Genomic DNA, 25,050 nt, shown 5'->3' with positions numbered 1-25,050 from the left:
AATGACCAGACCTTTATTATCTATTTTCTTGAGTCGTTTAATTATATTATACTAAATATTTCCATCAATGTTAAAGGAGACATATTATGCTCATTGTCAGGTTCATAATTTAAACTACTTACTTTAACTAGAATAGGTTTGCATGCTTGTACACTGACACACGCCTGAACCACCACTGCTCAATGTGTCTCTTGTCTGCTCTGTTTTCAGCTTCCAGTTAGCTTCATTTCCACCATGAATATAGGCATAAATTATACAAATGTGTGACATGGTGACCGAGTGTGATGTCACAAAGTCACGGAATTAAAGGCGGGGCTACTAACAAGGCGTTTCAGGAGCAGTGTTTTCTGTGGGAGAGAGGAGCTTCTGTTGGTGCGGACTTTGGCCTTTTTAACTTTCAAGGTCTTTTACATTCACAAGAACCCATACACTAAAGCATAATATGTCTCCTTTAAAACCAGAAGAATCTATCATTTTGTTTCATTTGGTCGCCTGTTGCTGTCACTTCTGAGGAAAACATCAGATGATACGTCAGAGAGTGAGGAAGGATGTCGGCGAACATGAGTGAACGTAACGTGAATAAAACTTTAATCCACTACCTCGTCTGGGAACATTTCTACCTGAATCACGTAGATTTTCATCAGCATTGGTGGTCATTTGAAAATAAAGTGAACAATTCCCATGACCCCATGTTACTTTAGGATGTCATCAAAATACATCTTTTGTTTTTACTGTTTTAATTGAGACACCCCGACAGCATAAATTACATAATGTGCATTTAAACGAGTTGAGTAACAAAAAAACAAAACAAAAACAAAACATATACATAGACAGTTTTAGTGTGAACTTATAGAAAAACTGTTGTCATGACCATATGATCCAGGACTTGTCACTCCAGATAGAAAGAAATTACACTGAAGGTAATCTATAGCAGTGTTGTAACACTGTTTCTTTACCTCCAAATAAACTGTAAGGAATTCAGTTTCTTTTCTCAGCTGCATGGAGGTGTAACTTCTGTGTGTGGCAACACACTGCCTCTCAGTTCATTCACTTGTTGACACTAATATTAGTCTCATGGTAGTATTTGTCTATGCAAAGTCATACTGCTGCTATATACATTTAGCAGGGGAGAGCTCATCAAGATTAAACGCACGGCTAGTTGTAGTAATGACAACAGCTAGACTATTATGATTATGTGCAGTATAGTTGCAGACTGAGCCAGGCTGTCTAGATAAACAGACACAATGGAGACGCACATACCTTCCCATACATGAAGGATTTAACACTTACATAGCCTCAAAACAACATATAACTGATTTTTGCATTTATGCAAACTATACAGTGCTGGGGAAGCATGTACATGTCTTACAATGGGGGAGTTTTAACCGTTTCAACTTGACTCAGAGCAGGTGCACCAGCTGGCATTGCAGGAGGGAATCCACTCCCCTCTCTGCCTCCAGCTGGCATTCAAATATGCCCACCCATGCAACACTAATGCAAAAAAAAAACAAAAAAAAAACAACCCCCCCCCGGTGTCTCTAAGTGGACGGTACAACATGAGCCGCCCTACCTGTCCTTTGTGCTCACACGTTGGTAAGACACAAGCATAAACTGTAACTCAAGAAGCCGGAGTATAGTTGGATTGAAGAGTAGCTACAGTAATAGAATCTGTTAGTCACAGTAGGTTTTGCTTAGTTTTTGATAACCAACAATAGGCATGTCTTACATATCTCCATGCAACGCTTTCTCAAGTTCATAAATCCAAGATATGGACTTAAAACTGACCAAAATCAGTATCAGAAAAATATGTACAGGGACAGTTGGACAGTGTGAAGGACAGTCGATCGCCTCCAGGGAACCATTGGTGATTCTTCCTTGTCATGTCGAAGACTGATATATTGTATGCCTTGTTACGTACAGTGTATTCACTCTATTCATGTATTCATGGGTTGCAGCCACAAACACGGAGCCTATATGAGGGTTACAAGGAATGTCAAAATAGTATGAAGTATTCAAGGTTTTGGGCACCCCTGTGGCCTAGTGGTCCAAAATGCATAATTAATGACTGCAGTGTTTTTGTTTGATTCTGCCAGTGTTTCCTGTAATCCTCCACGAACTCCCAACCTTCAAATAAAAGCAAAAGAAGGTATTCAATTCTGTTGAATTAGTGGCTTTAACCAGACCAAGCCAACGGTAGCCACACATTTCTGCCTTCATCATGCTATGTTTTTAAGTCAAGGTTAAGAGTTGAATATAAATGCAAAAAATCATTCCGAGTGCTTCATATTTTAAGATGGACCATGAAATGTGATTGAAAATAAGACACATCTTTCTCTCAGGTAAGGTACAGTGGTTCATTCTGTCAGGGAGAATAGAAAAGCTATCACAATGCTTTGGTATAACAAATAGTCTGTCAGACAGGAAATGCCAAATCAAAATAAACTAACAGTTACAGAAATGGGCATTGAATAAAATCAAACCTTTCTGTCAGGAATGAATATTCATCAAAACAGACACAGTACTGCCAATGAGCTTAGAAATAAAAGTGTTTGTCCGCTTGTCAGAATGAGCCTCCATGTTTTGAAGCACTGTTACACTACCGGTAGTCCATTTTGATAGAAATGTTCCACCTGACAGATAAAACTGCTCCACTGTCGAGTACTTTAATTCGACTGGTAACTCATCCAGAGAGAGCAACTCAAACCGTCAGAACACAGTGTGTCACCAATTTGTCAGCTGTGTCTGTTCAATAGTTTTATTGCATGCTTTTAATTGAATGTTGTCTACCTCTGCTGCTGACATCAAAAAAGCCTTGTGCACACTGCTGATTACATTTAGACAAACACCCACCAAAACTATTATTTTGAGATGCTGGAACAAAGAAAATGAAAACGGGAAAACTAACGTGACAGGTTGAAGACATGTAGCCAAAGTGCGTGTGTCGGTTGGCCTGTGCATACACGTTCATGTGTGGATATGAGAGCGCAGCACTGGAGGGGGGAGTTCACCCAAACTAAATATTAAATGACACAGCAAGCTCTGAAGCCTCCCCAGCAGGGGGGTTTGGGAAAGGATCCTGCCTGGTAAAAAAAGAGTCATGGTGAATAAATGGGTTTTGTGTGTAGAATAACCAGTTTTTCACTCCTTTGTTTTGGACATGAGGAGTGTTGTCCCACAACATGTGAGCAGACAGTTAGTTAATAGTAACTGAGTCATCCCAGGAGTGTTTTTTTTGTTTTTTTTTATCATCATGCTTCATCATGTCTCGTAAGTGTTGTTGCTGATTAGCACTGGGACAAGATCCATGTAGAGTAAACAAAGCAGACAAACAAAAAGTGCATTTCAGTAATCCAATTTAGATTAAATGAGTATTGAATCAAAAAATGATGTGTAACAACATCAAAACTCAAACCTGAACCTGCTCAACCTGAGATAAGTGGTGGATTTCACGCTGTGTAATAAATTAGTATGTTTACTCGAGTACTGTACCTAATTTTAAGGTACTCTACGCAAGAATTTTCTGCCACTTACGACTTTTACTGTAATACTTATTTGACATCTAATAACTTACTTTGCAGATTCAGATTAGTAGTGCAAATAAATGTATTCTTATTATATGACAAGCTCCCTGAAGTGATTAAAACCACCCAGCCCCTCATTTATTAATTACTACAATCCAATAATATCATAAATATACATTCGCCCGTACTTTTACGTAAAATAGTTTGATGCTAATACTTTTTTTACTTAAAAAGTTGAATGTAAGACTTTTACTCATAATTTCGACACTGTGGTATTGCTACTTCTACTTAAAAGAACAGTTCACCCATCAATAAAAACTCAGTCATTATCTACTCACCCCATGCCGATGGAAGGTCGAGTGAAGTTTTATTGTCCACATAATATTTCTAGATCTTCTCAGCAAAACAGCGTAGCAGCATTCCTCCAAACAACTGAAGCAGATGGGGACTTGTTTTAAAACATGAAAAAACAACTAAACAAAAACGTTAAATGGGTCCATACAGCCTGACGTAACCCAAATCTCAAGAAGCCCAGAGATCACAAATTGAAAGCCAAAATCTTCACTGTAGCTGCTAAGTTAGAAGTTAGCGTGCAGCACCCTCTCTGAGGTGGTTGTGCAAGCTTGACCGCACATCAAGAATGTAAATAACACCTTTTCAAATCAGTTTGTGATCTCAGGGCTCCCAGAGACTTGGATTACGCTGGACTAGCTGTATGGAGCCATTTCATGTTTTATTCGGCTGCTTTTTGAATGTTTAGAAACAAGTCCCCATCTATTTCAGTTGTTCAGGAGAGTGCAGCACGGAGGTGAATACGTAGATAATGCCTGAATTTTCATTTTTAGGTGAACTGTTCCTTTAAGTGGTATATCTTTGTACTTCTTCCATGCCTGGTTCTGAAGAGCTTGATTTTTCTTTCATCTTTATATCCACAATAGAAAACTACTGTATGACCCAGTTTCACTGCTGCGTAATTTTTTGTCTAACTAGAGTTTTTTTTAGTGAGTCCATAAAAAAACACAAAAAACACCACGATCACACAGACATCTGGCTGGTGGCTAATAATAGATGACTGGTTACTGATTAGAGATGTTTATGCACTTTGCTGTGTGTGAAATAGGATTGCATAACACCAAAATTGCTTAAAGAAATCAAAGTTTTTGTTGTCATTTTCTGGCTTAGTAAAAATACTCTTGGTAGGATAACAAACTGTATGTGAATCGACAGTTTTTCAGACCTCAGAAGGATGTAATAGGTCAGTGTGAATAAGCCATTTAAAGCAGTGTGCCTTTGATATTGTGCAATCATGCTCTAGTTAGCATATTATGAACGGGTATAAGCCTTTTATACCAACATGATTAAAAGATGTTCATGCTCAACATTTTCATGGTTTTTATCCCAAGGCATGAGTATCAGCTAAAAATAGAAGTTAGAAAGAAAAAGTTTGATTTTGGCATATTTTTTTCGTAGTGAAATTCTCCTGCTGCAACGCAATTAACACACGATGAAAGAAATGACTTCACACTTTCTGGAAGGCGACAACAACTGAATCAATGTTACAAATTTGTAATGAAGCTTTAATCAAGCTCAGGCATCATTAATATATTTATATTAGAGTTTATATAAATTGTTGCTCTAGATGCTTACTGCTGCTCTTTCTACAATCAATGAAATATAAACAAAAGAAACATTTGTACTTAAACTGAACTCAATAAGATTTAGTTCATGAGTTGAGAATAAACTCACACCCCTGTCTCACCTGCCACCTGTTATAAGCAGACTGATGAGGTAGCTGTGACTTGTCCCTTTCATGAACCAGACGTTGGCAGCTGTATGCAAAGTAGAGTTACAGAGTCTGGTAAAAAGGGGGGCAAACCACAGAGGTGGAGGCTCAACAGACAAAAGCTGATATGTCAGAAATTATTATTGCCAGCTGTATTGTAATGTTTAGGAAATGTCTGGTTCAGTGTGCGTTTTGTGTGTTTATGTGTTGCCGTCACAGTGTTTCAGCTCTTTTAGGTGCCAATCTGATTGTAAGTACCTGGATTTTTATACCTGCACAAATCGGGTTAAACAAGATGTTAGTGAATGAGATTTAGAGATGCTTAAAGGCAGATTTGGCTAAACATTGGACAGAGCCAACAGAGCAGTTTTCTCATGTTTCCAGTTATTGTGCTAAGCTACTGTAAGCTAAGCTAAGCAAGGCTATCTGGCTTCCCAAAATGAAAGGCAAGTTGTAAGATATGGCCATAATCTTAGATTAAAACATTCAAATAGAGGTGTGGTGAGGTGTCCCCGCCCACCTTGTCTTCCATCTACCGTGTCTCCTGTAATCAAACTGGCATCTGCTGGTCTCAGAGACAGCATTCAGACTAGTCACTACAGCCAAAGATAGCTAGAGAAACCTTATCATTCTGGCCATTTCTAACGGATTGCACCTTTAACACTTTAAACCCAAACTATCAGCACTGTTGTCGCCTGACAACTGTGCTGATATTGAACCATTCTGCAAAAGTCTGGATCACATTTATGTTTTTTGACATTCAATGGCAACAATTTTAAAATTCTATGATATCTGCCCTACAGCTATGGTTAACTTTAGGTTAGTTACTGTCTGTATATGCCCTCTGACACGCCCAGTCAGAGGCAGACTGGAATCTAGAGAAGTAGAAGGAATGAATCTTTGGGAAAATGTCTCAAAATATCAACTGTATTTGATAAGAAAAATAAATAAAACCAGAATTAGATCAGATGATTTCCTTTCCGATGCTGTGGCATGTTTGACCACATGCAGTTTTGATCTTGTGACCATAAATTCTGCTCATGTCTCTTTCAAAGGGAGTCCCAACCACAGCGCCAGACTCCTCCTCCTCATCCTCCCCCAACCTTTATTTGAAATTAAAGGGAGATGGCATCTACACAGTGACTCTGTGTGTTTAATTGTGACCTTCAGAGGCCAACCATGTGAGAGAGGAGCGTTTGTGCAGTAACATGTTGACATCTGTGTGTTGTCGGCCTCCGGTGCTTTATGCCTGGGCGGAGAGTCTGTGTTTTGTTGAGTCTTTCAGGTTTTCTTTGTGTTGGTTGGAATAGGCCAACTTCTCTGACTCAGTGTTTATAAATCTTAGCAGAAGTACTGTATGGATGTCACCAAGATAAAGAAGATAACAATGCTAAACTGCGGCTCTGGAGTGTCCCCCCTCCTTCCTCCTTATCCTTTGAATGTCCTCTAACTGTCCATCCCATCCAAGTAATCAGCATCCTTCAAAGAAGCACAGCCAAAGCCAAAGCCAAGTCAAACAGAGAGCGTGTCCTAATCAGGGGCATGAAGAGCCGGGCTTATGGAGCCCTCCCCCCACTGCGGGGGCCATTACTGGGCCGCCATGGGCTCAAGATTAGAGCCTCTTCCTGTGTTAGCCATTCAAATTCAGCATTAATGTTTGAAAGAGCAGAGAAAATGCCTGCTCTTCGTGGATAGATTAATATTTCATGGGGAGAAATGTGAAAACATCCCCAGTAATGTCTGAGTCGAGGTGGTGTGTCTGTGGTGGTTCTGTGTGTGTGTGTGTGTGTGTGTGTGTGTGTGTGTGTGTGTGTGTGTTTTTTTTAGACATTCATATCACTGTCAAAACGTCACGACCTACCAGAGCAGGCCACGCAGAACGAGGTTGTGGTTGTGTAATTTTTGACGAATTAGCATATGTGCATCAGTGTTGCAGCTGCATTTTTTGCTGTTTAACATTTTGACAAAAATTGATGCCATCATGATATTTTTTTCCTTGAGTTCAGCCTCATGAAAGACTACGTTCAGTATCAGGCAAAACGCAGACGTTGAGTTGATTTATCATGTTTAGAGACAAGCCTGTGTGTGTTCCAGGAATAGGAGCTGCTTGTTTCAGGGACAGTGGCTCACTGACTGCCTGCCTGCCTGCCTGCCTGCCTGCCTGCCTGTCAGTCTGCACAGTAAATAGGTCAGTGTTTTATGTGAGTGAAGAATCAGTAATGTCTGGGCCTCCATGAAACTGCCATCTTTAGCACTCTGACCGATCAGCAGAGCTGCTGCAGCAGCCGCCAGTCGGTCAGGTGATTAGACAAATAGCCACGCAGCAGCGATGAGTTAATTCGTAATATATAAAATTGGTTTCTTGTGGTTTGCTGTTGTCTCCCGCAGCTGGTGGCTCAGGACCTCACTACTGCAGAAATGACCAAAGTCAGACGTGTTTTTCAGCTACATAATTCATCCACACGGCTCTCCAATGGAAGTTTTACTGAAATTATCATATTTATGAGCATGCACTATACCTCCACTGTTTTATGTAAGTGCAGTCTGTGTCGCATCAGTATCGATGAGGCAGGGGCGTACAGTATGACTCACCCAATAAGCCCTAAGAAAATGTCTGCTCTGTGTCTAAAGGGTTTAGAACCTCCTGTCACATCGTCATTATTTGATGTTGCAGCCATTGATTTTTTTCCTCTGTATTTGCTGACCAGAGAGCGACCTGATTGATTGGATCCCAGTCGCTGTTGTCAGGTCTGGCTTGTGCACATCCAATTCTGTGCATGCCCATAAAAGCTGTATGACATACTGTAGTATGTGCTCAGAAGATTATGTTAATGGATTAACAGTCACAGCTGCATAAGTCCCACCAGGACAGAGGCACATGTATGTGTTTTAGTAGTGGGAAGACAAGTCTAGACGAGGTGGATGTACAGTATGTGAGGGATTATCTGTGACATTGTGTCAGATTTGGATGCTTGTTGATGAAGATGAAACAGTTACAGTACAAGTTATGATATGCTGTGACTAGCAGTCCAGGGGAGGTAAACTAGCTTGTCTTTGTGGCAAAGCTAATAAAGGTTTACATTGTTTCATTGTGAACTTGGTTGAGTGATTTAGTTTTAGTTTTAGATTTAGTTGATGACTTAGCATCGATCCATAACCTAGCATATTCTTTTCTGGGCATTTGTTGCCTTTATTGGACAGTGACAGGTCAAGAGGCAGAGACAGGAAATGAGACAGGAACTGTTAACGGTTGCGACCTTGAAGCCAGGCAGCATGAGGGTTAGGGTAACTGGCACTTCATAACTGGCATTTTAAATGAAATCTGAAATAGGATTTTGAAGCCACTGTTTGTCAGGGTGGTGAATCTGGAAAACTTAAATCTTGCTTAAATGGTCAGTTTCTTGGGGAGGTTACTAGGGAAACTATAATGGGTGATACTTCCAGTGCTCCTTTGGACTAGTGTAAGTAACAAAGTATCATAAATTGGTGTTAGCGTGGGCTGAGCAATAATAACATTGTTTCACTAGAAACTAGTATAATTCACTAGATACATTTACTAACCTAGATCTTCATAAATTAATGATACGGCCCTCCAACCAAAGGACAAGGCCATAATTCATGCAAGGCATCATGGGGGCTCGAGATAAGGGGGATACATTATTTTTCCAGTCCTCTTTTTTTGGTTTTCAAATATATGCAACTCAAGACTCACAGGAGTTTAAGCTTTTTTTGCTAACACTTAGCAGTATTTTAGACTGTGACCATTTAGTTGCATATCCTGACCATTTTTGGAGACAGACTAAATTTTATAAACAGGAGCACCAGTGTGACTTGCAAATATTCCCACGTGTTTTTGTTTTTTTTAAATCATCATTGTATTTCACCCATGGAATACAGTTTTTTTTAATATTATTAAATTAATAAGCCAAACCTCCATATTTTAGACCAAGCGCTAGATTTATTTTATAATCAAGCGCTTTAAGCAAATCTGTTGACCTGTTTTAATGTTTTATAGGGTACACATCACAAGGACTCAATACATATGATAATAATAAACAAACACAAAACCAAGCTAATTTTCTTTCCCAACATAAATACTCGTGTACTACACATATAGCCTGTACCTGAAAGAAAGGGAAAAAGCGTACATTAACATATTTGAACACATTGTTATTTCTGTAAATTGTCTTTTCATTAGGCCACCAAAGGATTGATCAGTTATACAGTTAAGATGGAAAAGATATGTGCTTTGCATGTCAATTTAAGTGGTGCTCCTACATTTTCTGCTGGTGCTCCTCGTTCGGACTTCCTCCTCCTCCCTCGATGATAAAATCCAGGCTCACTGTGTCAAGTGGCACAAACTGTGCGACTTCAACACGTCTTCCCTTTTGTCCTGGCAACTTCCTGTTGTTTTTGTCCTCTCAGGTGTTGTGATAGCCACATTGTCAGCGACTCTGTGCTGCTTTTGCATGTCAATATTGTGACATTCCTTTGTAAACAAGAGTTTTAGTGGGTTTTGTTGTCAGTGACACGCCTATCCTCCAACCTGAGAGAACACGTTTGCAGCTGTTGTCCGGACTCACCCAGCATGGTAGAAACTGCCACCACCAGTATATCCTGGAAATATACCAGCAAAATACTTAAAAATACAAAATGTACTCGTATAGTAAGATCATAGAGAGTGGTTATTCACAGACAGCGAAGTGGATCAACATGTAACTTTTATTTGCACGGTTAACCAATCTGTCAGGAATTACCTGTTTTGAGAGGTAAGGGTAACTGAGTTGGTTCTCGTAGATACAATCAGTGTCATCTAAATCAGACAGAAGCTGCAGTGTATTTTTAATCTTTACTGTCGTTGAGCATTTGTTGCATCTGCACTCAGATAACAATTCATCTACAGCGAGCTCTGACATTGAAAGGGCAGCAAAGTACGCACTGCTATCTATCTACCAAATGATTTCCTGCAGTGATTATAGAGTAGTTTGTTAATTGGAAGGATCACAATGCAGTTGAAAAAAAATGATTCTTATTCTCGTCACATCGCAAGCAGAGGGGAACAGAAAACACAGTCCAGTTTATTAGGAAACATCAAGACTGTGTTGGTAGTCTTTTATCTCCATCAGTGTTTGATCTTAAAGACTTTTTTCACATCATTGGCAAATATTTTGTCGTCTAGTTTATATGAATAAAACATCAGAATCAGCCTAATTACTCATTAATGTTTAATGCTATTCAAGGGAAGAAGAACTGTTAGATCAGATGAGAGACTGTTTCTCTCTTATGGAGATAAAGTTAAAATATGCTGACTTAATCAAGTTCACTGTTTATGTAAACTTTATTTATAATTTATAATTTATAATTAATCCAGCAGTGGTAAGGAAATGAAGGACTCTAAGTTGACATGAGCTTTAAAAATATCAAGGCAGGGGACTGTGCTAACAGCACCCATCAGTTCATAATCCTGGTGTTTAGTGGTTGAGTTGACAATTTAGTTTTTATCAGACAGCTCACTCTGCAGGAGTTAAAGGAGCAATATGTAAGAATTGGCCACCTGACTAAAATCACCAGAGTAACTGCTTACTGTTACTAACTGAAGTTGTTGTTTGCTAGTTAGCTCAGTTAGCCATGCAGCTAGCGGTCCGAACTGGGAGCTGGGAGCACCAGGGAAGTGTTGGTGTTTACAACTCTAGCACAGGAGCTTTGGATCGGAATGGGAAGGGGCTAGCTGGTTAGCATGCTAACCTCAATAGAGGTACAGTAGGTATAAAGACAACATAATGTACGAAAATGTAAAGACTGTCATTGATTTACGTTCTATTGATCATTTTAGTTAATTTTGGGATGTTTTTAACTAAAATTCTTACATTTTGTTCCTTTAAAAAGACAATAAACACATACTGTGAGATTATATTCACTCTGGTTGTCCTGTTCAAATTGGTTTCTCAGGAAATAACACATTACTGACAAGTATGTATCACAAGGATTTGAGGCTGCAGAAGGGAAAGCAAAGAGCTCTGTAATAATGCTGTGACTGTACACATATCTGGTTAAACTAGAGCTTCCTATCATTGTATCAATGTAATTCAGTGTCTTCATTCATAATCAATTCTTTTGGGAAGTTAACAAAGCGTAGGGTGTAACACGCCTGATTTAGTCTTGTAAAGGAGATGGTTACATAAAATTGTAAAGGCCACTCGGAAGGCACATGTGTCATTTGTCAGAGGCAGTGAGCGTCGTGTAAGAGCCGAGGAGTGGTCTTTGTTGTTGATAATGTAGGTCTCCACTAAGGGGGCGGCCTGGAATGGCCCGCTTTTCTGGGACGGTCGTGCTGCACATCACATGATGGGCTTGGCCTCGGGGTGAGGCAGTGAAGGAGTTTAAGATGGTAGTGGGAAGTGGGTAGATGAAAGATGAGAGGATGAGTGATGGGAACGTTTACCCTTGCCAGTTTCTCTTAGAATCAACTCCTGGTTACCGTTTTCACAGCTGAACAGACCCACTGGACACCACGGCTCCACCTCGCCTCTGAATAACCTCCATTCAAACAGAACGGGAAGAAGATTCATTTTTAATATAACAATCACAGTTTTAGAAGCTGTGTCTAAATAATCTCTAAAGTATCACATCTGTTAGAAAATAAACAAGATTTCCTGAGCGTTTTTCAGACCTGCAGCCAGTGTCACTGTAACAAGATTCCTCATGATAAAATAGGCCATCACTCTGAAAACACAGTACTTTGAAAGTACACTCTTGAGTGTTAGATCAGTCTGAATGCAGTTATCAAGAGTTGAGTCACTGGTACAAATTCTTGTCACTGCAGTGATGTTAAAATAATTAATTTGTTAAAAAATGTGTATTAAAAGGTCAATCGAGAAGTTTTTAATAAATATATTGCAGCGCAAATTTCTGTTACAATAATAACTATAAACCATGACAAAGATGCAAATCATAATATGAAATAGGAAAATGTTGGACCTTATAAAACTCTGAAGATGCTTTATGTATACTCCAGTTGTTTAGATGTACTGCTAAGCTAATTATTTGAATTACTGAAGTGATCCTAATTATATTTTTTTCTTTCCCATCAAGTTGTTCAGTTGTTTTTTTTTTTTTGTCTATGTTGTCGTGTGTCATATGTATTACATGTCTGTATTAACCCCCGAAACCTGTGGACAAGTTTAAACAGTGTTTTTTTTTTCTCTTTCTTCTGCTTCTGTCAGTAAACCTAACCGAATCTCAGCTTAACAGTGTGGTTTCACCAACAATCACTTTATTCTACATGTCTCATTTAAAAATTCGGCAAAAATAAACAGTTTGAAAATAATAAAAGAATTAACGATCAGACATTAACATCGACAAAACTCAATTTTGATAATCAAGTGATTGTTTCAAGCAAAATAGCAAAACAATTCACTGTTTATTCAATTTTGCACATTAATTTTAGTTGCTTTTTTTCTGTATTAAATCATTATAGATTTTAAATCTTCGGGTTTTGGAATGGGAAGCAAAACAGTTTTGAAAACACCGCTGGTGAACGTGCATAGGTGCGTCCAGAAAGATTTTTTTCTCCGCCTGCCTCTGATCTACACCCAGACTTTTAAACACCGACCTTCTCTCTCTTCCCCTCTCTTTCCTCTCTCTCACAGGACATTGTGAGTGCTACTAAAGATGTCTGATAGTGTTGATATTGAAGAGAAACCACCAGCCCCCCCCTTGAGAATGAACAGTAGTTCCCGAGACTCTTCATTGTTGAATCACGCCTCTAAACCGCTTCCAATGGCTCCTGAAGAGAAAAACAAGAAAGTCCGCCTGCGCTCCATCTTCCCAGGGGGAGACAAGAGTGAGTATCTCTTCCCCATGTGTCACCTTCACGCTCAGCGCCACATTGGTGCACTTTATTTACTATCATCCTGTCTATAAAAGCACTAGAAATCAGGCTGTAATCAGGTTCTGCTTTGTCTCTTGTAGCAAACAAGAAGAAGGAGAAGGAACGTCCTGAGATATCCCTACCCTCAGACTTTGAACACACCATTCATGTTGGCTTTGATGCTGTAACAGGAGAATTCACGGTGAGTATCTCTTTCACCTGACAATCAGGAGTATAAACAGGGACAGGCGTGCTTCGAAAAATTCTGAGTCTCAGGCACGCATTTCTAAAATCACAACTCCCTGAGGTGATTGAGTCAAATAATAATATATTTTCCTCCACAAAAAAGTTAGTATTACAAGCGACTTGAATGACAATCACTCCATCTCCCCTGTCGGCTGAAGCCTGCACTAGAATCCTTTAGCGTTTCTTGGTAAATTACATTTGCAACCTGCAGTTTCATTTTGCAGTAGATATTTTACTCAGACACAAGTCTAGATGACATAATATTTTCTTAGTTTATTTTATCTGTTAATGTTCTTCAGTACAACAGCATTAAATCAAAGTTTATTAAGGTTTAATGACCAGTTTTTGATCCCACAGAGATGTTTGTAGCTCCTTTTTGAGCACCCAGTCAGTAGTGAGGGTTCATTGTGTTGTATAATGAATCTTTAAAGATGCACTGCACCTTAAATTTCTTGTCTATTCATCGTTGTTTTGGCTTTCTCATCCATTACTTCATTAAATAATGGATGAGCAAGCCAAGACTTATCATCATCCCCTTTAAACCACTCATACTCAGGAACACTGTGTGTATTCTGGTCTATTTGACTTCCAAATGAACAGCACTCGGTCCCTGACATCAGTAACAAATACTGTAGTTCCTTGTTCGTTTGATAAGCTGTGCGCCTGTGTGACACACACAGCCCCATTAAGACAAGATTAAACCAAACCACTTTGATTCCACTTCTTTCATGGTTTTTCTGGGAGGATACAGTAAATTACTGTTGATTTGCCCCTTGATCCCCATCCAAGACGCCTATAACACCAACAGAACAGCAGACTATTCTCCACAGACAGTTGCTTTAAGGGTAAAAATAACCACAAGTTTACAAGATGGCATGAATGAAACCCTTTGTTGATGGACATTCAGCTTCTGTTAAAGGCTTAATGTCTATTAATGCACATTAAAACATGGTAAACACAGGCTTACCAAGTGTGGAAATGCTTTGACGGAATATTTTGACATTTTGTGAAATAAACATATTCATTGTTCACTATTCAAAATACTACTTTCATATATGCATAAATATTAAGCTAAAGCTGCAGCAGCCAGGTAGCTTAGCATAAAGACATGGAAGTAGGAGGAAACAGCTAGCTTGGCTGTGTAGAAAAAATATTCTGGCCATGTTAAATCTTGTTTTGCAGAATCTTGCAGAAACTGAAATGTTAAAATCAACAAGTATTTGTTAGGCTAGATGTTTCCCACTGTCTTTTAGTCTTTATGCTCAGAAGAGAGCATGTATTCCCCAAATGTTGGACAATACTTTGATGTAGTTATTTCAATGACTTCAACATAAAAACTCCAAAATAAATTATTTATATTATAGTTAAACATATATGCTCGCTTAACTGTCAGGGGTCTTAAACTCTTGACCATTCAGCTTTAGCAATCACTTGTCCACCCCCGCGTGCTACAACACAAACACCACATCTACATTTTTCAACAGTTTCTGGTTTGCGGTTGAAGGACTATTAACAACCCACACTCTTTTCCCCAAGCTAAAATGTTTGAACATTTGACCTCTATCTATTTGCGCAGGGTATCCCAGAGCAGTGGGCACGACTCCTACAGACCTCGAACATCACCAAGCTGGAGCAGAAGAAGAACCCACAAGCCGTGCTGGACGTCTTAAAGTTCTACGACTCCAAAGAGACCGTCAACAACCAGAAGTACATGAGCTTCACCTCGGGAGGTAAGCAACAACAAAATACTGTTAAAACAAAAACATAATATTTTTAAAAAGTCAAATAAAGCTGTCATATTTATTCTTATATCTAATACAAAATATTTTCTATATGCTGCTCAAGAAAAATGTTCCTTTCTATTTCAGACAAATCAGCGCATGGGTACATAGCAGCAAACACTCTGGTGAGTACTTCTTCATCTAAACTTACTTGGTTGGTGTTTTTAAGCCTAAACAATACATTTGATGACTTTTGAGAATATTTGTTAATGTAAAAAACCAATAAAATGATAATCTGACAAATTATGTGTCAGCTAGTAATACCCAACTACTATCTACTACTGAGTTTAAAGGAGACCTATTATACTTTGTTCTTTTTTTCTTTTCTTCAGTGTTTTATTAACAGTAGTTTCTTGTGCATGTAAAAGAGCTCGAAAATTAAAAAGTCAGAGTCTGTAAGCTCCTCTTTCACAGAGAAATCACTGCTCCTGAAACGCCTCATCAGCAGTCCCGCCTTTAATTCCGTGACTCTGTGACATCACACTACGTCACAATGTCACACCTTTGCATAATTTATTCCTAGAAGCTACTTGGCACATACGAATTGATTTAGCACAGCTACTCTGTTGTTGTAAGTGGTGCTGGCTAAGGCGTGTTTGAGCTGACCAATCACAGTAGACTTGGTATTCAGGAGGCGGGACTTAAAGAGACAGGAGCTAAAACAGAGCGGGGAATACAGTGCCTGCTTCACTGGACAGTATGAAGAAAACTGATTTGTTTATTGAAACTAGTAACCCAAAAAAAAGTTATCAATCCTAAAATCAGCATAATATGTCTCCTTTAAACAAACAACCATGTTGTTAATTAGTTTTAGTTGGGAGGAGTTAAATATTGCTCAACTGCATATCTTGACCTCCCACTGTCTGGTTATGGTAGTAAAAATATTTAAACTACAAATCAACACAATCTCTGGTTGTGAGCCATATCTCTACCATATACCGTAATATATGGAGGGAAAACATTTCTTCATGATTTATATACATGTATCAGTGCAATTACCTAACAGGTAAGTTACAGCATTATGTGGCTTTATTTAATCGTCTTGAACCTCTCAGACTACACCGCAGTAAATCTTTCTCACTTTACTCTCTAACTCCATCTGGGAATATCTGGGATAGACTCCCAGCACGTTCACGGGCAAATTGTGTGCGTTCTCCTCTGGAGGCTTACTGCCCTCACTCTGCGACATAATGCCCTGAATTTTGCGTACACGCCAATCAGTTCACAGCTCCTGCACAGAAACTGTGACTGCTGTGAGAGCCACTGCTGCTCATTGTTTATTTTTCCAATCGACTTAACCAGATTTTGAAATACCCATAGACAAGCTTTACTGGAGGCTCAACTGCATCTAGAAGGACTCCTGCTGTGCTGACCTCATTCCTGGCTTTGACCAGAGTAATCTATGCTTTGAATGCCTCGGCCTGTGCACGCTCAGCCGGGTGAAAAAGTGGAATCCAAGTCTGTTCAGTGGGATTCGCCGCCCCAGGCGAACTACAATAGCATCACTTAATTCAAGGCTATTGCTTGAAAGAGCTCTTCACCAGTGAAGGGCAGGCGGGTGTGGCAGTGTGTCTAAAAGGTTGTGCAAACAGAGTGGAGGTATTGGAGAGCATCTCAGCCTTGGACTGTCACAGTGGTCCATGTTCTGCAGAGGTGAGTCAGCTATTGGCTACGGTGCCACAGATTTCATTTTAGGATTGGGCCGCAGGCAAGCAGAACTACAGGAGAGGTGCCAATACTCAGTCTGTCAGAGCAAACTGTCTTTTTTCAGAGTGACACTGTAACTCACCATGAGCTACCTGATGCTCTCTGACAGGTTGAACAGCAACTTCTTCTAACCTGCAATGCAGGTAAATATTTGAGAGCTGGTGTGTTGCTTTCCTTGAGCAACTCGCTTTATATTCTCATCACTTGCTACAGTCCACATCTACCGTGCAGGTTTCTTGTCTTGTTCAATAAGGATTAAAGAAGAAAAATAACTGTTTTCGTATTGATAAGTCAAATGGAAAGATGGTTGTACTGTAAGATCTCTGTGTTGCAACCTAATCAAAGCTTTTGTCAGACCAAAAAGTAGTAATTGAATTTGGGGCCGCTGACTTTACTTCCTGTGTGTGCTGTTGACGCTTATGTGCTAAATACTGCTATCAGTGTCCGCCTCTACCGGACAATAGATTCACCTAAGACCTTTACCTGGCAGGAAACAAACACACGCTTTTACCGGAAATGAAGATTAAAAATGGCACTGGCAGAGTGCTGGGATCGCTTTTGTTGCTGTTGCAGCTTCACAGCAGAACAGCGCAGCAGCGTTCTCCTTAACAACTGAAGTAGATGGAGACTTAAACGTAAAAAAACAACCGAAAACAGGCATAAAATGGCTCCATATAGCTTGTCTGGTGCAATCCAAGTCTTCAGAAGCCCTGAGATCCCAAATTGATTTAAAAAGATGATATTTACACCCTCGATGCACCCTAGCTCTTGGGGGGTTCGCAGCATTGACATTTATCAGAGAAAGTGTGCTTTTCCGCGCTACAACTCAAGAAAACGTGTCACACAATATTTATTCATTACATTTTCCGTTCAAATCTTCATTCATGATTTGACTGAAAAATGTTCAGTAGTGTGCTAGGAAATACCATTTATCCATACAGATGACCGAGAGCAGCCACTTTATTTTCATCGGGGGTTTATAGAGACAGTCAGTGACCCTTCTCTTCGATCAACAACCATTTTCCTGTCTGAGAAACAGTTATGTTCAAGTATCCGACACAAATACAAACAGCAAACGTTCATCATGAGAAATGCAGTAATAACCAGCACATCTTTTTAAATGTTTACCTTACTGTCAAAGTGAATCCACCAACATTTGTTTCATTAACAATACTTTCCTTCCAGCTAATGCAAGGTGACATTGAAAACTGTCAAGTTTGAACTCAAGGATGTCAGGTTTCTAACTTCTCGACCTCTCACTTTTGCAAAAAAAAAAAAATGCTTCACAAAAAACACAAACAAATATAATGGAAAAAGAGAGTTTATCCTACAGTATCTGTATGTGTGTGCTTTTGTGTATTCTACAACAACACATGACAATAAATTAGGTGTAATCTCATAGTTTATTAGACTACATCTTTTGAAATTTGAAATCAGGCATCCAAATGAAGGTGATTAAAATAACATTTTTATACAAGAAATCTGAAGAGAATTCGTGAGGCGGAGAGGAAGATGTATTCTAGGCTCGGACAAGGACAGTCCTCAGTTGGCATGATTACTCTCTATCATGTCCCCTGCTCATGCTGGGTGTTAGGAGGACAATTTATGGACCTAACGTCCATCCCTCAGTAGCGTACCCCTGCCCTCCCCCCCTTCCCCTGAACTCCACTTACTCTTAAACATTGTGTGGGTTTGTTTTGAGTAAATCCTCCCATTCTCAACCTTCACATTCAGAACCGACTGCTGTCATCTGGGCCTCCTGTCAGCCTTAGAACCTGCAGCGCATTATTTGACAAGGTAACTCCTCCATATTACTTTCCACATGATGTATCTCTGCATTGGCTTTGAAGCCAAATCTGGTCTCTTAACTATGATTCTGCCAACTGGCTCATGCAAAATGCGTACGGATATTTGATTTTAGACGCATCATCACTCTCTGTATTGAAATTTCCAGGGGGGGGTATGATTGGATCTGTTCCTTTATGATGTTATAGATGTATTTATAATCTTCCACAAGAGCACCTCTTATCTTCCTTCAAATAGAACGTCTCTGAAATGGCAGGGCAGGGGCGCATGCCACAGAGGGGTTGTGATGACTGTCAAGCTGCATGTATGAGCTCATATTCCTTACAATTAGATCCACATTGCCAATAATGTGCCTGTAACTTCATCACCATTGTAGACATTACCGCATGGCTCTGTAAGAAAAAACACATGGCACTGCTTACAGTGAGCTAGACACTCATTTCTGCACTGCAGTCTTGGCCCAGCCCTCCTTGGAGCAGGTCATAGGCCCAGTACGACTGAATGAAGGACTGGGACTTTCCTTCAGCCAGACCCTTTCCCTTTAATCACTAGAACTAAGCTGCACTGCTTCATTTATGCATGACGGGACTGGAAATGGATGAAATGTTTCCATTCCATAAGAGGAAGATGATCCAAGGCTAGCAGAGTGTTGGATGGGGGGAAAATAAAGGCTGAGCATCAGGCATAATAAATATGCCTGAAGCTTATTAATCACACTTGTTAAAAGGTATCTTCCATATCAGGAGGATGTCTACCTTACAGTTCATCGCCATATTGCACATCACTGCAGTGTGGCAGCATGTTTTCTCCTATAGCACAGTTAAATATGTAACAGCTTCTTACTTAAAAACCTGCACTGACTGGCACCTCACTCTTTTAACAACGGTCTCTATAGCTCTCACTGGACTCATAAGACTTCCCTTCGCTATTAACAGAACTGCTCTCAACACTTTAACCCATTCATTTTATTTATTTTTTTTACACAAAATATCAGATGTACTGTTACACAACAGATTTAAAGGTCCAGTGTGTAGGAATTAGTGGCATCAAGCAGTGAGGTTGTAGATTGCAACCAACTGAACACCCCTCACCTAGTCACCCCTACCTTACATTGGCTGCTGAAATCAGACAAACACGAAAGGCCCTCTCTGGAGCCAGTGTCTGGTTTGTCCATTCTGAGATACTGTAGAAACATGGCGGTGCAACATGGCAGACCCATGAAAAAAAGGAAAGCCTGCTCCTATTTCCTAGAGGCCAAACTGTGTAATTACGATGTCAGGTGATGCACAGGAGCCAAAAAGACTTTTCCCCAAGCTTACATTGCGAAAGAAGCAGTTGTCATGTGGTGGACACATGCTTTTAATGTTACAACCACATTTTACTATCATAACTTGTTCCATTTGGTTGGATAACATTCAGAAAGAACAGCTGCACAATGATCATATTGGCCCCACTCAAGTTAGCCAAGGGCTAAGCCAGAAGTTGGCCAGCTCGGCAGGTAGCAGTCCCTTGTGTGCGTATTCTGTGGGTCCCACAATGCAGAAGCTATGCAGAAAATCAGGGTAATTTTATATCCGGACGCCAATCTTTTTTGGTTCCATGCACCACTGAGCAGCTTTGTATAGGAAGTAACAGCACCCCACTTTGTACGCTGTTTCCAATCGAATTACACTTCCATGACCCGCTCCATCTGTAGATATAAAAAGGCTCATTCTAGGGTAACAAACACATGATACTTAGCTTACTTAGGTGATTACACACGAATGAAAACATAGTTATGAATATTATATTCTGTTTCTGCCAATAGAGCCCCCTAAATCCAACACACTGGTCCTTTTACTGTATTTTTGTTTATGATGTTTTTCTTACCACTTCTGAATAACATGTTTGATGATATGTTCTGAATCTCTTATATTTTTTATACAATTATACAATTATTTAAGAGAAACTCAGCTGGCCAGAACTCAAACTGTGCACATGGATGGTTTGGGGGTTTTCAGGCTGTTCACTGTGACAACAAATAATCAAAGACAAAAAATAATAGAACAAATTTTGTTTAATTGGGGAAAGATTTGAGGATCTGCACACACACTTCCATTCCGTGCTGCTACGTGGCTCATACATCAACGCTCACTTGCACCTTTACCCTGCAGGCTGCCAAAACATCATCGTCAGAGCCCCCGATCGCTCCACCTGTGTCAGAAGAAGAGGATGAGGAAGAAGAAGAAGAGGAGGAGGAGGAGGAAGAGGAGGATGATGAAGACGAACTGCCGCCGGTCATTGCGCCTCGGCCAGAGCACACCAAATCTGTGAGTTTACACGGCGCGATTGGTGAGATGGTTCTGTTGTGATTGTAGTCCTCTCTGCATGTCTTTGACTCTTTCCTCCCTGCAGATCTACACGCGCTCCGTCATGGAGCCACCAAAGCCTCCCACCCCTGTGAAAGAAGTGGTGACTCCTCCAGAGTCACAGGTCCAGCCGGAGAACACGTCCAACACAATGTATCGGCACACTGACCGCCAGAGGAAGAAGTCCAAAATGACGGATGAGGAGATTCTGGAGAGACTCAGTATGTGTCTGTGCATAATTTTACATGTAAAGGAGCAGAGTTTCAGAAATACTGCGGGTCCTACAGGATTTTTAACTAGCCACCAAAACAATAAAAACATTTCTGATGATTAAAATCTTTTCACAGTTTAGTCATGAGCATAATTGTTTAGTTTTTATTCCTGTAAATAAATCTTAATGCCCCTTTAGCGTTGTATAATCATTGTTATAAGCAAATATTATAATATATATATGCATATACATATATAAATGACTATAAGTGGTCACTGTTGCTTTGAGTAAAGTGAAAAAATAAGATTGAGTCAATGCAAGAGCAGCCCAAAACAAGTTTGTTGTGTAAAGTCAGAGTAATCCATTGCACTAATGCTTATAATGCATTATAGACATTACTGTAATAATGATTTATGATTATGTTATGAAGCATTATGAATATTCATGACTTCTTATAACTATGATTGTCCAGTGTAATCTACGCATTCAGATGTATAACAAGTATGTTCATAATGTGTTACAATGCATTATAGACATGGGCTTAATACTTTATAGTGTTGGAGGTGGGGAAATCCTTAATATCTTGATTTATTAATGTTTAATTGTCTAAAATAATTACATTTATAGCTTTGGAGTCATTAAAGAATATAATAATCATACAAAATTGTAGAATGTGAAGTCCTCCTAATGTCAAAGTCCACACATTCCCAAAAACAATACTAAGGACATGTCTAATAATTCCCCGTGTGGTGATTCAGAGGACAGGCTTGAATATTTGGTTTCCAGTGGCTATTACTTCTAGTGCACAAATCCTGTGCTTTTAAAAAATAATATGCAAAGGAACAGGGAGCATTAATCTAATCTAATTTGGATCTAGACGTACTTTGTGGCCTTCACTACACTAGTCCAATTATCAGAATGCATCAAAAGGTAGAGCTGTTATACTCTAAGACAGGGTATGTCTGAAATAGAAAGTCCAAACCCTCTCTGTCTTTCTATTTCAGCAATGTTTCCTTTGTATTTGTGTGTTTGTGTGAACGCTGTCATGGCTGTTTGCACCCACACAAGCTCACTCGTTATATATCTGCTTTCTCTCTGACTCAGGGAGTATTGTCAGCGTGGGGGATCCCAAAAAGAAGTACACACGCTTCGAGAAAATAGGACAAGGGTAAGTCCATGAACCAGTCATCGCAGTTATTGAAATAGAGCAATTTCAAGAGCAGTCACTCTCACCAGGAGGGAGATGGAGCTGTGGTGACCACTTCAGTGAGACAGAGGCAAAGGGAGGGTCAGGTTGAAGGGCTGAGAGAAAACTAAGTAGAGAGGAAATGAGAACTGTATCCTGAAATGGCCTTGGGCTAGATTAGCTCAGCCGTCTCCCTCTCTCCTCGCTGCTGCTGTTCTGTCACTCTCCCTGTTCACATCTGAGCAGATAAAAACTGTGTGGTCGTTGTTATCTGCTCATGCTCACTATTTCCATATTTGATCAGGAAGCTCCTATCTTGAGCAGCAGATAACAGTCTATTTACTCTCTGTTAGGTTATCTGTAACTTATTAGAACCAGGAACTGGGCTTCATTACTCATAGCTTCTGACAGTGTACAGGTGTAGTTGGCAATGAGAGAAAGAGAGAAAGGTTTTTAGTATCATGAGTTACACTTCCAAATAGGGACAGAGTGGCTGCATTCCATTCCGTTGACCAACTATTGTAAAACCATAAATTCCATGTGGATGCAGTGTCTGAGCTCATCACTGCGAAGGTAGTTTAATAGCTAGTTTCGTTTCTGTGGTAAAAGTAGCACATACAAGCTAAAACGTCTTTATCTCAGCTGGTTTATGCACACACATTCAATGATAATGCTCCAGACCCTTTGTTTTCAGTCTGGCCCTCTACGAGGAACGTTTATACACTGCACATGGGAATAAAACAAGATTGGAACTTTTTGGAGGGAGGCGGTTCATATGGTTTATAATTCTTCCTCCAAGGAAGAATGAATTCAAATTTATTGATATTGGTATGCCGCAACCAAAACATAGAGTTGATAGGACTTGTAAGACAACAAAACGACCTAGTGATTTCTAACCTAGTAAGAATATTGCTCAATGTACTGTATGTCTATGTTAAAAATTACATAAACACTCAACTTTACTGACACAAGGAGACCTTTTGGATAATTTATGACTTATTTTACTATATTATAAATTTTAATTTTCAGAGCTACCTTACACTATACAGACAAAATAATAATCAGATGATATCACCCTTTATTTTTGATTGGAAATACACCTCTTGAATTGTGAATTTGATAGAGTTCAGGCAAATTAAATGTCCAAGTGTCTTTAATATCACAACATTAATTTGATTATGATCTTTTGTTCCACCAGAGCGTCCGGCACTGTTTACACTGCCATCGACATAGCAACCGGCCAAGAGGTAAGTCAGATTCTTATGATGAAACAACATGCGGATACTGTATATTATTTCTTTGTCCTCGCTAATCAGACTTACTCTTCCTTCTCAGGTGGCCATCAAGCAGATGAACCTGCAGCAGCAGCCCAAAAAAGAGCTGATCATCAATGAGATCCTGGTGATGAGGGAAAACAAAAACTCCAATATAGTGAACTACCTAGACAGGTCAGACTCACATTTCACACATGAGTATAAATATATAAGGTCAAGGCCGTTCTATGGTTATTTTTGTTAAGTGATTGTTTGATTGTTTGATATTCAATTTCCTGTTAAAAAATGGAGGGACAAGCAGTAAATCCTCACGTTTGAGAAGCTGAAAGCAGCACATGTTTGGCATGTTTGCCTGCTAAAGGACTGATAAAGGACAATCAACTGTCCAGTACAGTTATTATAACTGTGTTTTGTATGTAAAGCATTTTTTGTTTTTGTAAGATGGTCCAAGTTTCTAACATAAATGAGTTCATGCAGCAGTCTCAATGTATCTGACGTTAATTTGCAGATAGCAACTGATTTATGTTCAGATCTTGGACAAGGTCACTGCATGTTGTTACCGTAATGACATTGAGGGATCCTCCCAGCCTGTTTCAGATCCTTTTTCTTCTTCATCTCCTTCTTCTTCTTCATCCGTTTGCCTTTTAATGGTAGTCAGCATTCATCTTAAGGTGCATTACTGCCACCTACTGTATTAAAGAAGAATAACTGCACCATTCATCTTCTCTCAAAAGAAAGATTTGTTCTTATTCTCTTATTCTAAGTGAAAACCCCTATACGAAATGCATGTCAACATAAAACCACAATAAATTTCGCATTTTTCTTTTTCTGTCTTGTGTTTTTTAGTTATTTAGTAGGAGATGAGCTATGGGTGGTGATGGAGTACTTGGCCGGTGGCTCGTTGACAGATGTAGTGACAGAGACCTGCATGGACGAGGGCCAGATTGCTGCGGTCTGCAGAGAGGTAAGAAGCCAAGTTTAGTCATCAGCAACACCGCCCACTGCTTTTGTGGCTTGACTGTCTGACCCTTAACACTTTGCCCAGCCAAGAGAAAAAGACTGTGCAAATGCATGTTTAGCACAGGCTTCCCTTTTTAATGACCGTGTGTCTATCAGGTATATTTTTAAGCTTTTTTCCTCTCTCTTCAGTGTCTCCAAGCCCTAGACTTCCTACACTCCAACCAGGTGATCCATAGAGATATAAAGAGTGACAACATCCTCTTGGGTATGGACGGATCTGTCAAGCTCAGTAAGTCTTCGTTTAAAGTTTGCCCTTATCTTTTAGGTAGAATTAAAGTTTTTTTTAAAAAAGCACCA

The 25,050-nt window shown here is 39.6% G+C and overlaps 1 protein-coding gene across 2 annotated transcripts in view; it reads left to right on the top strand.

Moving 5' to 3' along the window:
• Positions 1-25,050, top strand: part of LOC311269251 (serine/threonine-protein kinase PAK 3) — a 34,619-nt gene that overhangs the window by 4,616 nt on the left and 4,953 nt on the right. The window contains exons 2-13 of one of the 2 annotated variants that reach the window (XM_084373310.1): positions 12,954-13,147; positions 13,276-13,376; positions 14,997-15,150; positions 15,289-15,326; positions 18,643-18,705; positions 20,868-21,023; positions 21,109-21,283; positions 22,378-22,441; positions 23,658-23,706; positions 23,795-23,907; positions 24,580-24,697; positions 24,883-24,982. In XM_084373310.1, coding sequence (XP_084229436.1) covers positions 12,976-13,147; positions 13,276-13,376; positions 14,997-15,150; positions 15,289-15,326; positions 18,643-18,705; positions 20,868-21,023; positions 21,109-21,283; positions 22,378-22,441; positions 23,658-23,706; positions 23,795-23,907; positions 24,580-24,697; positions 24,883-24,982 — 1,303 coding nt within the window. In that variant the 5' untranslated portion in view covers positions 12,954-12,975. The remainder of the gene's footprint in view (positions 1-12,953; positions 13,148-13,275; positions 13,377-14,996; positions 15,151-15,288; positions 15,327-18,642; positions 18,706-20,867; positions 21,024-21,108; positions 21,284-22,377; positions 22,442-23,657; positions 23,707-23,794; positions 23,908-24,579; positions 24,698-24,882; positions 24,983-25,050) is intronic. The other variant, XM_084373311.1, reaches the window with a different exon arrangement.

The sequence above is a fragment of the Pagrus pagrus genome (assembly GCF_965226575.1).
Source record: "Pagrus pagrus genome assembly, chromosome: 14".
Lineage (NCBI taxonomy): Eukaryota > Metazoa > Chordata > Actinopteri > Spariformes > Sparidae > Pagrus > Pagrus pagrus.
The sequence above is the reverse complement of the archived record's forward strand: the minus strand, read 5'-3'. Positions and strand labels throughout refer to the sequence as shown.